This window comes from Carcharodon carcharias, chromosome 9 (assembly GCF_017639515.1).
Source record: "Carcharodon carcharias isolate sCarCar2 chromosome 9, sCarCar2.pri, whole genome shotgun sequence".
NCBI lineage: Eukaryota > Metazoa > Chordata > Chondrichthyes > Lamniformes > Lamnidae > Carcharodon > Carcharodon carcharias.
The window spans coordinates 11,967,268-11,979,578 of record NC_054475.1 but is presented as its reverse complement, the minus strand read 5'-3'; the positions used below and the strand labels follow the sequence as shown (position 1 = coordinate 11,979,578).

At 48.8% G+C, this 12,311-nt stretch overlaps 1 protein-coding gene across 1 annotated transcript in view; it reads right to left on the bottom strand.

The window, feature by feature from the left end:
- The window catches only part of LOC121282090 (cyclin-dependent kinase 18-like), a 159,256-nt gene that overhangs the window by 80,973 nt on the left and 65,972 nt on the right, over positions 1-12,311 (bottom strand). The window contains exons 7-8 of the mRNA XM_041195549.1: positions 1,441-1,535; positions 488-550 (exon numbers count right to left, since the gene is read on the bottom strand). Of these exons, the coding sequence (XP_041051483.1) occupies positions 488-550; positions 1,441-1,535 (158 nt within the window). The remainder of the gene's footprint in view (positions 1-487; positions 551-1,440; positions 1,536-12,311) is intronic.

Sequence of the window (12,311 nt, the reverse complement as noted above, 5' to 3'; positions counted from 1 at the left end):
CACTAATGCCCTTAGTGGGAAGGAAATCTGTCGTCCTTACCTAGTCTGGTCTACATGTAACTCCAGACCCACAGCAATGTAGTTGATCGCTCTCTGAATTGGCCAAGCAAGCCATTCACTTATGGATGGGCAACAAATGCTAGCCTTTAATTGCCAGCGACACCCACATCCAATGAAAGAGTTTTTTAAAAATAATGATCAAAATATTAGAGATCTCAGTGACAGTCAAGATTAACCTTGTCAGGTGACGGAGTCTGTTCCTTCTCCAACTGGTTTGGAATGTCCAAATATGGACCAATGGTGAGTGTTTGGGGACTGGGGTAATTCACAGGGGGAGTTCATGTGATGGAGCCTCCAGGAATAGATCCAACCAGAATCAGCAACCCGACATCCTAGAGGTAAACTTTGTCGAACAGAATCTTGAGCTCTGCTCTCTATCTTGAACTCTTTTCAGTGCCTAAAACAAGCAACTGGAAATTCCTCTCACCTTGACATTGTACATGCTCATGATGTTCCCGCAATTGTCCATGTACTGCTTCAGGTCACTGTCCTGCAAAACAAACGGATATTCTGTCATCTAGTGGTGGGAGGTCAGTTCTGCAACTCCCACACCCCCCTAAAAATTCACTTTTGGAAGGTTAATTCAAACAAAGATTTATGTTTCTACAGCACTTCTCACAACCTCACGAAGTCCCAAAGAAATTTCCAACCAATTAAGTACTTTTGAAATGTAATTACTGTTATAATGTAGGAATACTGGCAGCTAATTTGCACAGAGCAAGCTCCCTCAAACAGTAATGTGATAATGATCAGGTAATTTAGAGATATTGAAGGAGGAATGAATCTCCTGCTCATCTTATAAATGGTGGCATGTGGTCTTTTACATTCACTTGAGAGTGGCTTTGTTTAAACATCTCATCTGAAAGGTGGGTCCTCCAACAGGGCAGCACTCCATCAGGACGAACTGCTTAGATTATCTACGTGAGTCTCCATAGTCAAGCTTGAACCCACACCCTTCTGACTCAGAGGCAAGAGTGTCACTCACTGAACCAAGACTGACACAGTATACAGGAGCTTTACTCTGTATCTAGCCCTGTGCTGTACCTGTCCCAGGAGTGTTTTATGTGGACGGTGTAGAGGGAGCTTTACTCTGTATCTAACCCCGTGCTGTATCTGTCCTGGGAGTGTTTGATGGGGTCAGTGTAGAGGGAGCTTTACTTTGTATCTAACCACGTGCTGTACCTGTCCTGGGAGTGTTTGAGGGGGACAGTGTAGAGGAATTTTTGCCTTGTATCTAACTTGTGTAGTACCTTCTCTGGGAGTGTTTGATGAGACACTGGTGCAAAACTGACACAGTATTGAGGACAGAACTTCAAAAGAAAACTTATTTTAGAATGAAAAGAAAGATTGCGCGGGAGTTTTCCCAGTTTGATGTCTTACCAAGTATTCAAAGACAAGGGTGAGTGAGCGGTCAGTGTGAATGATGTCATGCAGAGTGACAATGTTTGCATGTTTCAGATTCTTTAGCAGGGAAACTGTGGAGAAAGAACAGAGTAATTAATTGGGATAAACCTCCACACTTCAATGATAGCCAACTTACACACTTCCAATTTTAGTATTGGAGAATCAGTCTCTTTTAAAAATGTAGTTATGGTTCACTGGCTCACAACACACATTCCCTCGCCAACTCCTCTTACTGTGATCCTATTTCTGTCTCCCACACACCCTATCCATCTCTCATGTGCTTTCTCCATCTCTTACACACTAGTTCAGCCTGACACTCCTTCTCACACACAACACACCACCCTCCTCTCATTGTTGCCTCTCTCACACATGCTGGGTCATTTCCGCTGACCATTATAAACCCATTAGAATTTCATTAACTACCCAAAATAAAATTACCCACACTGACACCAATAGACTCTGAGAGGCTGCTTCCCCTGGCTGGAGGATCTAGAACATTCAGGATAGTCTCAGGATAAGGAGATGACCATTTAGGACAGAGATAAGGAGACATTCATGCAGAGGGTGCTGAATTTTTGAAATTTTCAACCCTAGAGGGCTGTGTTATTCAGCTATTGAGGATATTCAAGACAGAGGTGGATAGATTTTGGGGACTATGGGAATTAATGGATATGGGAGTCAGGCCAGAAATTGGATTTGAGGTAAAAGATCAGCCATGATCTTACTGAGTGGCAGCACGACCTTGACGAATCATATGACTGACTCCTGCTTCTATTCCTTGTGTTTTCATGGTGCTTTCACATGCTCCATTTTTCTCACTGTCTCAGACTCTCTCTCATTCTCTCTCACATAGTCTGGTCTCACACCCTCTATGTCATTCACACACATCACCACTTTCACTCTCATTAGCTTGTTCTCTTTCACAGTCTCTCCAACTCTCACATTCCCTCTGCCTCCCTCGCACTGCCCACCTTTTCTCACTCCCTGTCTTTCCCGCACTTGCGATCACTCTCAAACCCTTTTTCTCTCATTCTCCCACAATAAATACGGTGATAAACAGCAGTCTGCAGGATCCGACAGCAAAGCAACACCTGATTTTAACCATACGATCCCCAGCGCACTCACATTAGCACAATACAATGGCCTATTAATGATTGGCCAGTCTCTCCAAGTGACATAACACCTGACCTCAGCTACGTGCTTTTCCCAAGCCAACCTTTTAGTGTTTAGGTAATCATGTAACAGAAGAGGAAATCTTTAATAGTTACAATCCATTAACAAGAGTCAATTCAAAAGCTGAGAGGAGCATGTTTAACATATCAAAGGTGCATAGGAGTGTAATAGTTGACGATTCCCTTAACTTGTTGTTTACATGTTATTGAGCCAAATGAACTCAGAAAGCCTCAGGGTTTCTCTGCACTCAGACTGTGCCAGCTGACCTGAGCCAAGGAAATGGAGGGATGGTACAATTAGCCCATGGACAAGGAAGAGGAAGACCTCAGTCAGATCAAATAGTGGTAATGTTACTGGGCTAGAGATCCAGAGGTCCCAGACTAATGCTCTGGAGACAATCATCTCAACTCTAAGACATCACTGCAGGAGTTCCTCAGGGTAGTGCCCTTGGCCCAACCATTTTCAGCTGCTTCATCAATGACCTTCCTTCCATCATAAGGTCAGAAGTGGGGATGTGCAGCACCATTCACAACTCCTCAGATACTGAAACAGTCCATGTCCAAATGCAGCAAGACCTGGGCAATATCCAGGCTTGGGCTGGCAAGTGGCAAGTAACATTCACGCCGTTCAAGTGTCAGGCAATGACCATCTCCAACAAGAGAGAATCTAACATCACCCCTTCATGTTCAGTGGCATTACCATCAGTGAATCCCCCACTATCAACAACAGAAACTAAACTGGACTAGTCATATAAATACTGTGGCTGCAAGAGCAGGTCAGAGGCTAGGAATTCTGTGGCATGTAACTCATCTCCTGACACTCCAAAGCCTGTCCACCATCTACAAGGCACAAGTCAGGAGTGTGATGGAATACTCCCCACTTGCCTGGATGAGTGCAGCTCCCACAACACTCAAGAAGCTCAACACCATCCAGGACAAAGCAGCCCACCTGATTGGCACCACATCCACAATCATTCACTCTCTCCACCACTGACGCACAGGAGCAGCAGTGTGTACCATCTACAAGATGTACTGCAGGAATTCACCAAGGCTCCTTAGACAGCACCTTCCAAAGCCATGACCACCACCATCTAGAAGGACAAGGGCAGCAGATAGATGGGAACATCACCTGGAAGTTCCCCTCCAAGCCACACACCATCCTGACTTGGAAATATATCACCGTTCCTTCACTGTTGCTGGGTCAAAATCCTGGAACTCCCTCCCTAACAGCACTGTGGGTGTACCTACACCACATGGACTGCAGCGGTTTAAGAAGGCAGCTCACCATCACCTTCTCAAGGGCAGCTAGGGATGGGCAATAAATGCTGGCCCAGCCAGCGAAGCCCACATCCCGTGGATGAATAAAAAAAAAGAGTTCACATCCCGTCACAGCAACTAAGGAATTTGAATTCAATCATTAGTCTTTGAATTGTCTTCCACAGAGAGCAGTGGAGGTTGGGTCACCGAATATTTGCAAGGCTGAGACAGATTTTTGATTAACCAGAGAATCAAAGGTTATGGGGGAACAGCAGAAAAGTGGAGTGAAGGTCACAATCAGTTCGGTCACAAACTTATTGAAAGGTGGAGCAGACTCAGCAAGCCAAATAGCCTACTCCTGCTCCTATTTCTTATGATCTTATTATGATCTTATTAAAATGAAAAGCTAATATCAGTAATGATGACCGCAAACTACTGAACGGTCGTAAAAAGGAAACCTGCGTTCTTACCTGGTCTGGCCTACACGTAACTCCAGACCCACACCAATGTGGTTGACTGTTAACTGCCCTCTGAAATGGGCCTAACAAGCCCCTCAGTTGTAGGTGGCTCATCACCACTTGCTCAAGGGCAATTAAGGATGGCGGAATAAATTCTGGCATTGCCAGTAATACCCAAATCCCGCAAACAAATTTTAAAAAGTTCATCACTATCCAGTGGTTCATTCTCGGGATATGGGGAAGGCCAGCATCTATTGCCCATCCCTAGCCTTGGAGAGGGCACTTCAGTTAAGAATCAGTCACATTGGTGTGGGACTGGGGACACGTATAGGCCAGATTCCATAAGGACAGCAGATTTCCTTTCCTGCTTTATCTGGCAGTCTCCATGGTCACCTTTGCTGATACCAGACAAGCTATTTCCAGGTTTTCTTTTTTACTTCTGTTTTGTAAACTAAATTCCAATTTCCAAAGTGACAATGGTGGGATTAAAAACAGAAAATGCTGGAAAACCTCAGCAGGTCTGACAGCATCTGGTTGACTCTTAAAGGCCCAACAAGGGGCAATTCGGGATGGGCAATAAATGCTGGCCTAGCCAGCGATGCCCACGTCCCGTGAACAAATATATTTTAAAAATCTGTGCAGAGAGAACCAGAGTTAATGTTTCAAGTCCATATAACCCTTCTTCAGGGCTAAAGAGAGCTAGAAATCTGACGAAATTTATACTGTTTAAGGGGAGTGGAGCAGGTGAAGCTGGATAGAAGACCAGCGATAGGTGGGGGCAAAGGAGAGATTGACAAAGACGTCATGGACGTAAAGACAAAGGGAATGTTAATGGTAGCGGTCAGGGCTAAAACAGGTGCTGACAGTGGAATGAAGGTAAAGAAGCAGAATGTGATAATAGCTGAAGAAGGATCGGCATTCTGTGAAAGAACAACATGGAACAAGTAACAGGTGGCCCTATTGGGGGTGGGGAGGAGGGGAGGGGCGGTGGTTGTGGAAAAAATGATAGAAAATGGGATAAAAAGGGGGGATTAAAAAGGGGATAAAGCAATGAACAAATGAATAAAAATAAATACATCAGGTTCGGGCTCAGCATGATGCTGAACTCTTCTTCCGCCACTTTTGTCTCCGTGCTCACTTCTTTGGGCAGGAGTCCTCCCCCTCTTCAACAGATCCTTTCACCCACCTCCAGTATTCTTCCTCCACCTGGACCCCTCCCACTGGCCTCTTACCTGCCCGTGACCTTTTCATTGAGAACTGTCAGCGTGACATCGGCCGTCTCAATTTCTCTGCTCCTCTCACCCACTCTAACCTGTCTCCTTCTGAACTTGCCACACTCCATTCTCTCAGGCCCAACCCTGACTTTGTTATCCATCCTGCCGACAAGGGTGGTGCTGTTGTTGTCTGGCATACTGACTTCTACCTCGCAGAGGCTGAGCGCCAACTCTCAGACACTTCCTCCTACCTCCCCCTGGACCATGACCCCATCAATGAACATCAAGCCATTGTTTCCAGGACTGTCACTGACCTCATCTTCTCTGGAGATCTTTCCTCCACAGCTTCCAGCCTCAGTCTCCCAACCTCGGACAGCCCGCTCCTACCTCCTCCCCAAAATTCACAAACAAGACTGTCCTGGTAGACTGATCATGTCAGCCTGTTCCTGCCCCATGGAACTAATTTCTTGCTATCTTGACTCCATTCTCTCTCCCCTTCTTCAGTCTCTTCCCACCAACATCCGCAATTCCTCTGATGCCCTACATCATACCAACAATTTCCAGTTCCCTGGCCCCAACTGCCTCATCTTCACCATGGGTGTCCAATCCCTCTACACCTCCACCCCCCACCGGGATGGTTTGGTGGCTCTTCCTTGAACAGAGGCCTGAACAATCCCCATCCACCACTACTCTCCTCTGTCTGGCTGAACTTGGTCTCTCACTGAACAATTTCTCCTTAAACTTGTCTCACTTCCTCCAAATAAAAGGTGTGGCTATGGTATTTTGCTTTTATGTATGACAATGGTGGAATTTGAGCTCATGTCCTCTGGATTATTGGTCACATAACAAGGCCACTACACAGGCGCATCCTGCCCATGTGTGATGACATTGGGTGAAGGCAAAATTAGACTTGGCTAGGATTCCCATCATTCTTGAACAGGCAACTATCTATTCTCACACAGGAGAGGTCACTTCGGGGGATTGCTAGAATGATGAAATTGTATATCGGTGTCCAGTCAGGAAAGCAGGAGAGAAATCAACAGAAAATACTTTGGAGGCGTAGACTGCCAGTCAGCCATGATTGAATGAGGAAATTATTGTACCCCGTGTTCGGGAACAGGCAAGGTTATCTCACAGTCTTACCACCATCAGCCTGTGGTAGCTAAGTATGAATCCGGTATTATCTTACTCTGCCAGGGCATGGTGCCTTTTTCCTGCTGTAACACACTTCCACTGTTTTGTCAGTACTCACGATGAGCTCCAGGAAATATTTACATCAAACACACGGGCCTCAGCGTTAACCCCTTTCCCTTACATCTTAGCACGTCTTTGAAAATGCACTCGCATGCACATAGGGCCCTATTTTAGCTCTGTAAGTGAATGAGTTTTGAGCGAGTTAAAATGTCACTTGGACTCCACACACAAACACAAACATACTGGACTTTCTACCCAACCACCCCCCCCCCACCACACACACACACACACACACACACACACACACACACACTCATAAACACAGGCAATTAAAGACACAAACAGATTCAAATACAGAGCACTCTCGCTCAGACACACACACACACACACACACACGTGTGTCGGACAGGAGTGATCACTAAAGTGATCCGGTCTTCAGACAGGAGTGATCACTCTGGTAAGCTACGTATATGTTTCCGGTCTTCAGAAGTGAAATCTGCTTTCATTTTGGCATCTGTTGCAATCTCCTTTGCCATAAAGTAAAAATTAAGAGCAGAATTTATGGTTCCGCAGGCTGGCGCCCCCTCCCCCAACCCCCGGATTCGAACCGGCATCAAATCGTGCGAGATGATGTCAGACGAGCATCCCGACATCATCACTCACTCGCGCGATAATTCGCTTGGCGGGTGCACACGCAGGGGGCAGTAGGAAGAGCGCCCGCCGACAATTAAGCTCATTAACGGCCCCAATCGTCAGCGATTTTCCGTGGCCTGTCCGACCCTTAACAGTTGGCGGACGGGCCAATCGGCCGGGCGGCCTTTACATTTTCGATGAAACCTCATCCAAGGGCAGGGATGAAATCTCCTTTTGGATATAAAGTAGAAAGAAATATCTGGGGACGGCGTTTTTATGTGAGGTCAGGTGCTTGATTGTGCTGCACGGACACTTTGTGCAGCGTTTTTGTGCTTTCTTTTATTCAGTGGGAGTCCAGCAGCACCCCCCAATCCCCCCACCTCAGGCCGCTGTCTGCCTTTGGGGAGCTCAGTGGAAGTGCTCACCAGCACCCGCGGTGAGGTCTCAGCGCCCACCCTCTCCCCGCCCCCATCGGCAGTGCCGAGCCTTTGTCCGGGCGCGTTCCACGCTGTTAATTGAAATCGCGGTCGGGGGCCGATGACCATCGTGGGACCGTTTCCCGTCCACTCCTGTTCGCACACGAGTTCAAAACCCAGGCCTAAATCTTCCTACATGTTCACTCTGGCTTGACCCCATTCAAGGCTTCTCTGATTTTAAAGCCTTTGCCAATAGTTTTATTTACAGGGCAGATCACTCCTCAAGTATCAAAGATGTCCAATATTCGATCTGGTTATCGGTCCTTGTTCCCACTGTTATGTCTGAATAACTATTCAAATCAGTGTAGTAACGCCTGACTGCTGGTATTTCAGATCCAATAGAACGTTCTATCAAAGAAAATCAAAAGAACATAAGAGAAGCTGTCCGAGGGCAATTTCTACAATGTCCGTACTTCCATCCAGCGGTCAGTTCACAACATACAGGTACCACCCGGGTCAAGCTGGACATCATGTGGGTTAGGATAAGGACAGTGAAGTTTTGAATAAGCTCAAGGTTTTGAGAGTAGGGAATGGGAGACCCAACAGGAGAGCACTGGAATAATTACATCTGGAGGTGTCAAAGAGGCGAATGTGGGTTTCATTAGCAGGTGGGCTAAAGTAAGGATGAAGGTGGATGATTTTATGGAAGTTCAACCAGATACACTCACACACACAGTCACTTACACAGGCACTCTCTCTCACACATACACACTCACACATACACACTCTCACATGTACACACTCTCACACATACACATACACACACACACACACACACAAACACTCTCCGTCTCACACAAACACACACACAGTCAAACACACACGCACACACACACACACACAGAGTCAAACAGTCCAGCACTCAGAGCACTGCTGGAGGCCAGAAATTTGCTGAGTCCAAGTCAGATGATGAGCCTCTGGACTCAGTCATGTCACAGTTGCTGGAGCTGCAAAGGCAAACTCAGGAACTTCAGGGAGGGATGTTTGCTGCACTCCTCAGATTGTAAGGCACAATGGAGGAGTCTGTCTGCCTTCAGTTTGAGGTGATAGCACCATCATGCCAACACACCAAGGCCAACACCGGTAGGATGGCGGCTGCCATGGAGACCTTGGTCCAGGACTTTGCTCTTGCACTGCTTGCATGGGCTCAACTCCATCGCTGCTGCCATAGTTGGCCTCCAATAGTGTGTACGCGAGAGGGGTGCAGGGCAGCTTGACCTCACTCCAGCTACCCCTGCTCCTCAAGAAGTCAACCAGGGCCCTTGGGCACCCATAAGGAGGAGGATCAGCAGGTGCACACCCTGGGGTCATCCATCCAGGTGACTCTCGGAGTGTCCAGCCCACCTGAATCCCCTCTTCCTGTGACCCCAGCAGCTCCAGCTCCACAGGCTGAGGGCGATACCTCTGCCACGCAGCAGGACCCTGAAAGCAGGCCAGGGCCCTCCAAGTCACAGCCGTTCAGAGGACGCCCGTTAAGGTCATCAGAAACAGGGCTTAGCAGTCAGCAGGCTGCCTCCACTTCCTCTGCGGATGTTGGGGAAGCTCCAAGACATAGCTGTAGGGTTGGGAAGGTTAAGGAGAATTAGTTGCACAGCCAGGGTGTGGGAGTTAATCACTTGTACATAATGCTCACTATTGTAAATAAACTTTCAAGAACGTCTCCCGGCCTATGGCTCCTTGTTCTGATGAGCAGTGTTCATGTCACTCAGATGTGAAACCTTTCTGCCAGAATGTCATGGGCAGATGCCAGAGTTCTCTCATTCTCTCTGTGTGCTCTCAGTACCTTTAATGTGGGGCTGGCCCCCAATCTCTTCAGCACTAGTCAGTGATGCTGTGCTCCTGAAGGGCTCAGGTGCTGAAGGCAGGCAAAGGATCAGATGCTTTTGAAGTTTCATGGCTGCGTCTCTATGATATGACCCTGATCACGGAGCGCAAGCGAGCTGCCCTTGGCCAGACAGGAGTCAGACATTCTCAGAGGTTTTGTGAAGATCTATGGAGTGTCCTCACTGCACATCATCACCATCCTCCTGCAACTGAGCGAAGAGTAAGGCCTCCACTGTGTCTCCATGACAGGAACATTCTCACTGAGGGTATTCATGCTGCCATGAGCCAGACTGGAATCAAACGTTCACAGATGCAATGTGAGGATCCATGGTGTCACCTCACTGCCTTGTTGTCATCATCATCCTCCTCAAATCTAGCAGCTATGAGGGCCTCCCGAGCGAGCCTTTCTCATTTGGCCAGTGCAAGGGCCTCACCCCTGTCATCGTCCCCTCCCAGGATCTCCTCACCCTCATCCCCATCAACATCCTCCTAAGTAGAGGAGACCTCCAGCTCCCCCATCTCCTCCTCAGTCACCTCCTCTCCCCTTTGCAGTGCCAGGTTGTAAAGGGCGCAGCAGACAATGAAAATTTGTGACACCCTCTGCGGACTGTATTGCAGGGTTCCACCAGACCAGTCCAGGCACCGGAACCACATCTTCAACATCCCGATGGTCTGCTCCACTAAGCTGTGAGCTGCAGCATGAGTCTTATTATAACGTCACTCTGCTGCAGTCTGAGGCCACCACACGGGTGTCATCAGACACGGCCTCTGTGGGTAGCCCTTGTCCCCGCGGAGCCAACCCTGCAGCCTCTGTGGACGCTGGAAGATGTCAGGGATCTGTGACCGACTGAGAATGGAGGATAAGTGCACACTCCCTGGAAACAATGCGCAGGCCTGCAGGATATGGCTGTGGTGGTCACACACCAGCTGCACATTCAGTGATTGGAAGCTCTTGGTGGTTGATGTAGTTGACCGCACATTGTGACCAAGATCTAAGCACCACACGAGTGCAATCGATCACACCCTGTACCTGTGGGAAACCCGAGATCTGGGCAAATCCAATCACTCTTGCATCCTGGCTCTCCTGGTCCCGGGCGAAATGCACGAAGTTGTGTGCCCTCGCAAAGATGGCATCCGTGACCTCATGGATGCATTGGTGGGTGGAAGCTTGTGATGTCCCACAATGGTCACCTGTGGAGCCCTGAAAGGAGCCCCTGGCATAAAAATTGAGTGCCACAGTCACTTTCATCGGCCACTGGCAGTGGATGCCCTCCATGTTCCCATGGCACCAAACCCTGCAGAAGCTGGCAGATGTGAGCGACCAGTTCCCTAGACATACGCAGTCGTCGGTGACACTGGTTCTCGGTCATCTGCAGGAATGAAAGGCGGCATCTATAGACCCTGGGTCTAGCTAGGCACCAACCATCGGTGGCTCATTGTGGCTCTTCAGCCGTATGTGCAGGAGCCCCAGCTGCTGCTTCTTCTAGAGAGTGCTGCTTCTCCCTCTGCACAGCCAGGAGCCTCAGTTATTCTCTCCTCCATTGTCTTCATTGCCATCAGGTATACAGCTAGTTCACCAGGCTCCATGCCCCTGATGTACTCCTCCTGCAGGATGAAAGAGACAGATGCGTGGGTTAGCTTGGGTGTTCTAAGAACCTCTCTTGGTTAAGTCTGAAGGCCTCTTAATGCATCCCAGAGAGCGCTGGCCACCACTTGGATGGCCAGAGTTTCGTGCACTTCATGGCTGCCTGAAACCCCACCCACCTCCGCCCCACTCCACCTGACCGACTGGCAGCAGCTTTGCCCATTGGACTGCATGCTGTGCTCTCAGCTCAGGCACAGGCATTCTCCTAACCCGCACTGCAAGGCTGCCCTGTTAGCTTGAACCATAGGGGAGACTGGTCCAAACCGGGATGATGACATTGCAAGGGGCTATGAGCGCCTCCACCAGTGACTGCTCCATGGCCAGTTTTAGCGAGGAGATTGTACAATGTGCCCAGTCATCCAACTGTTCTGTAGTTCACTAAAACCCTCATTAGTTTGCAGTCTGCGCCCGAGGGGGTAAAGGGTCTGGAGCAGTTGGTGGCGCTTTGATGCCTCTGCTTTGCTCGAGTGGGCAGATAAGCTAGAGGCCCAACTCCACACATGTCAAAGTGGCTGTGTCTGAACTGTCTCAGCTGCAGAGGAATGGTCACTTTATACAAGGTTTCCCTAACATGTGGCCGCTTCCCTCCACCTACACCCCCACTCCCACTCTGCACCTGCTTGTGCACTACGCAGGGCAGTCCTTTTCCCCCCACCCCAAGTCCCCTCAACCTCAGGGCAGCCCTTGCCCCGCCCACCAACACCCCTCAACCCTGAAGTCCAACAGGCGACCCGGGCGAGCGCTGCGCAGCGTTACTGTGCACTCACCTCCGAGTCCCCCTCAAAGTGCAGCCACCAAATGCACACCTTGTATATGCTGTTGTGTAACACGTTGGTGTGCAATCACACTAACATGGGCGGAGGATCCAGCGGTGGGGGGGAGGGGGTCATTTGTGATATGCGGATGTAGTAAAATGAGGTTCCCGATGTCCGATGATGGGAAACATGTCCCACTGTCAACAGACTGATCAGACA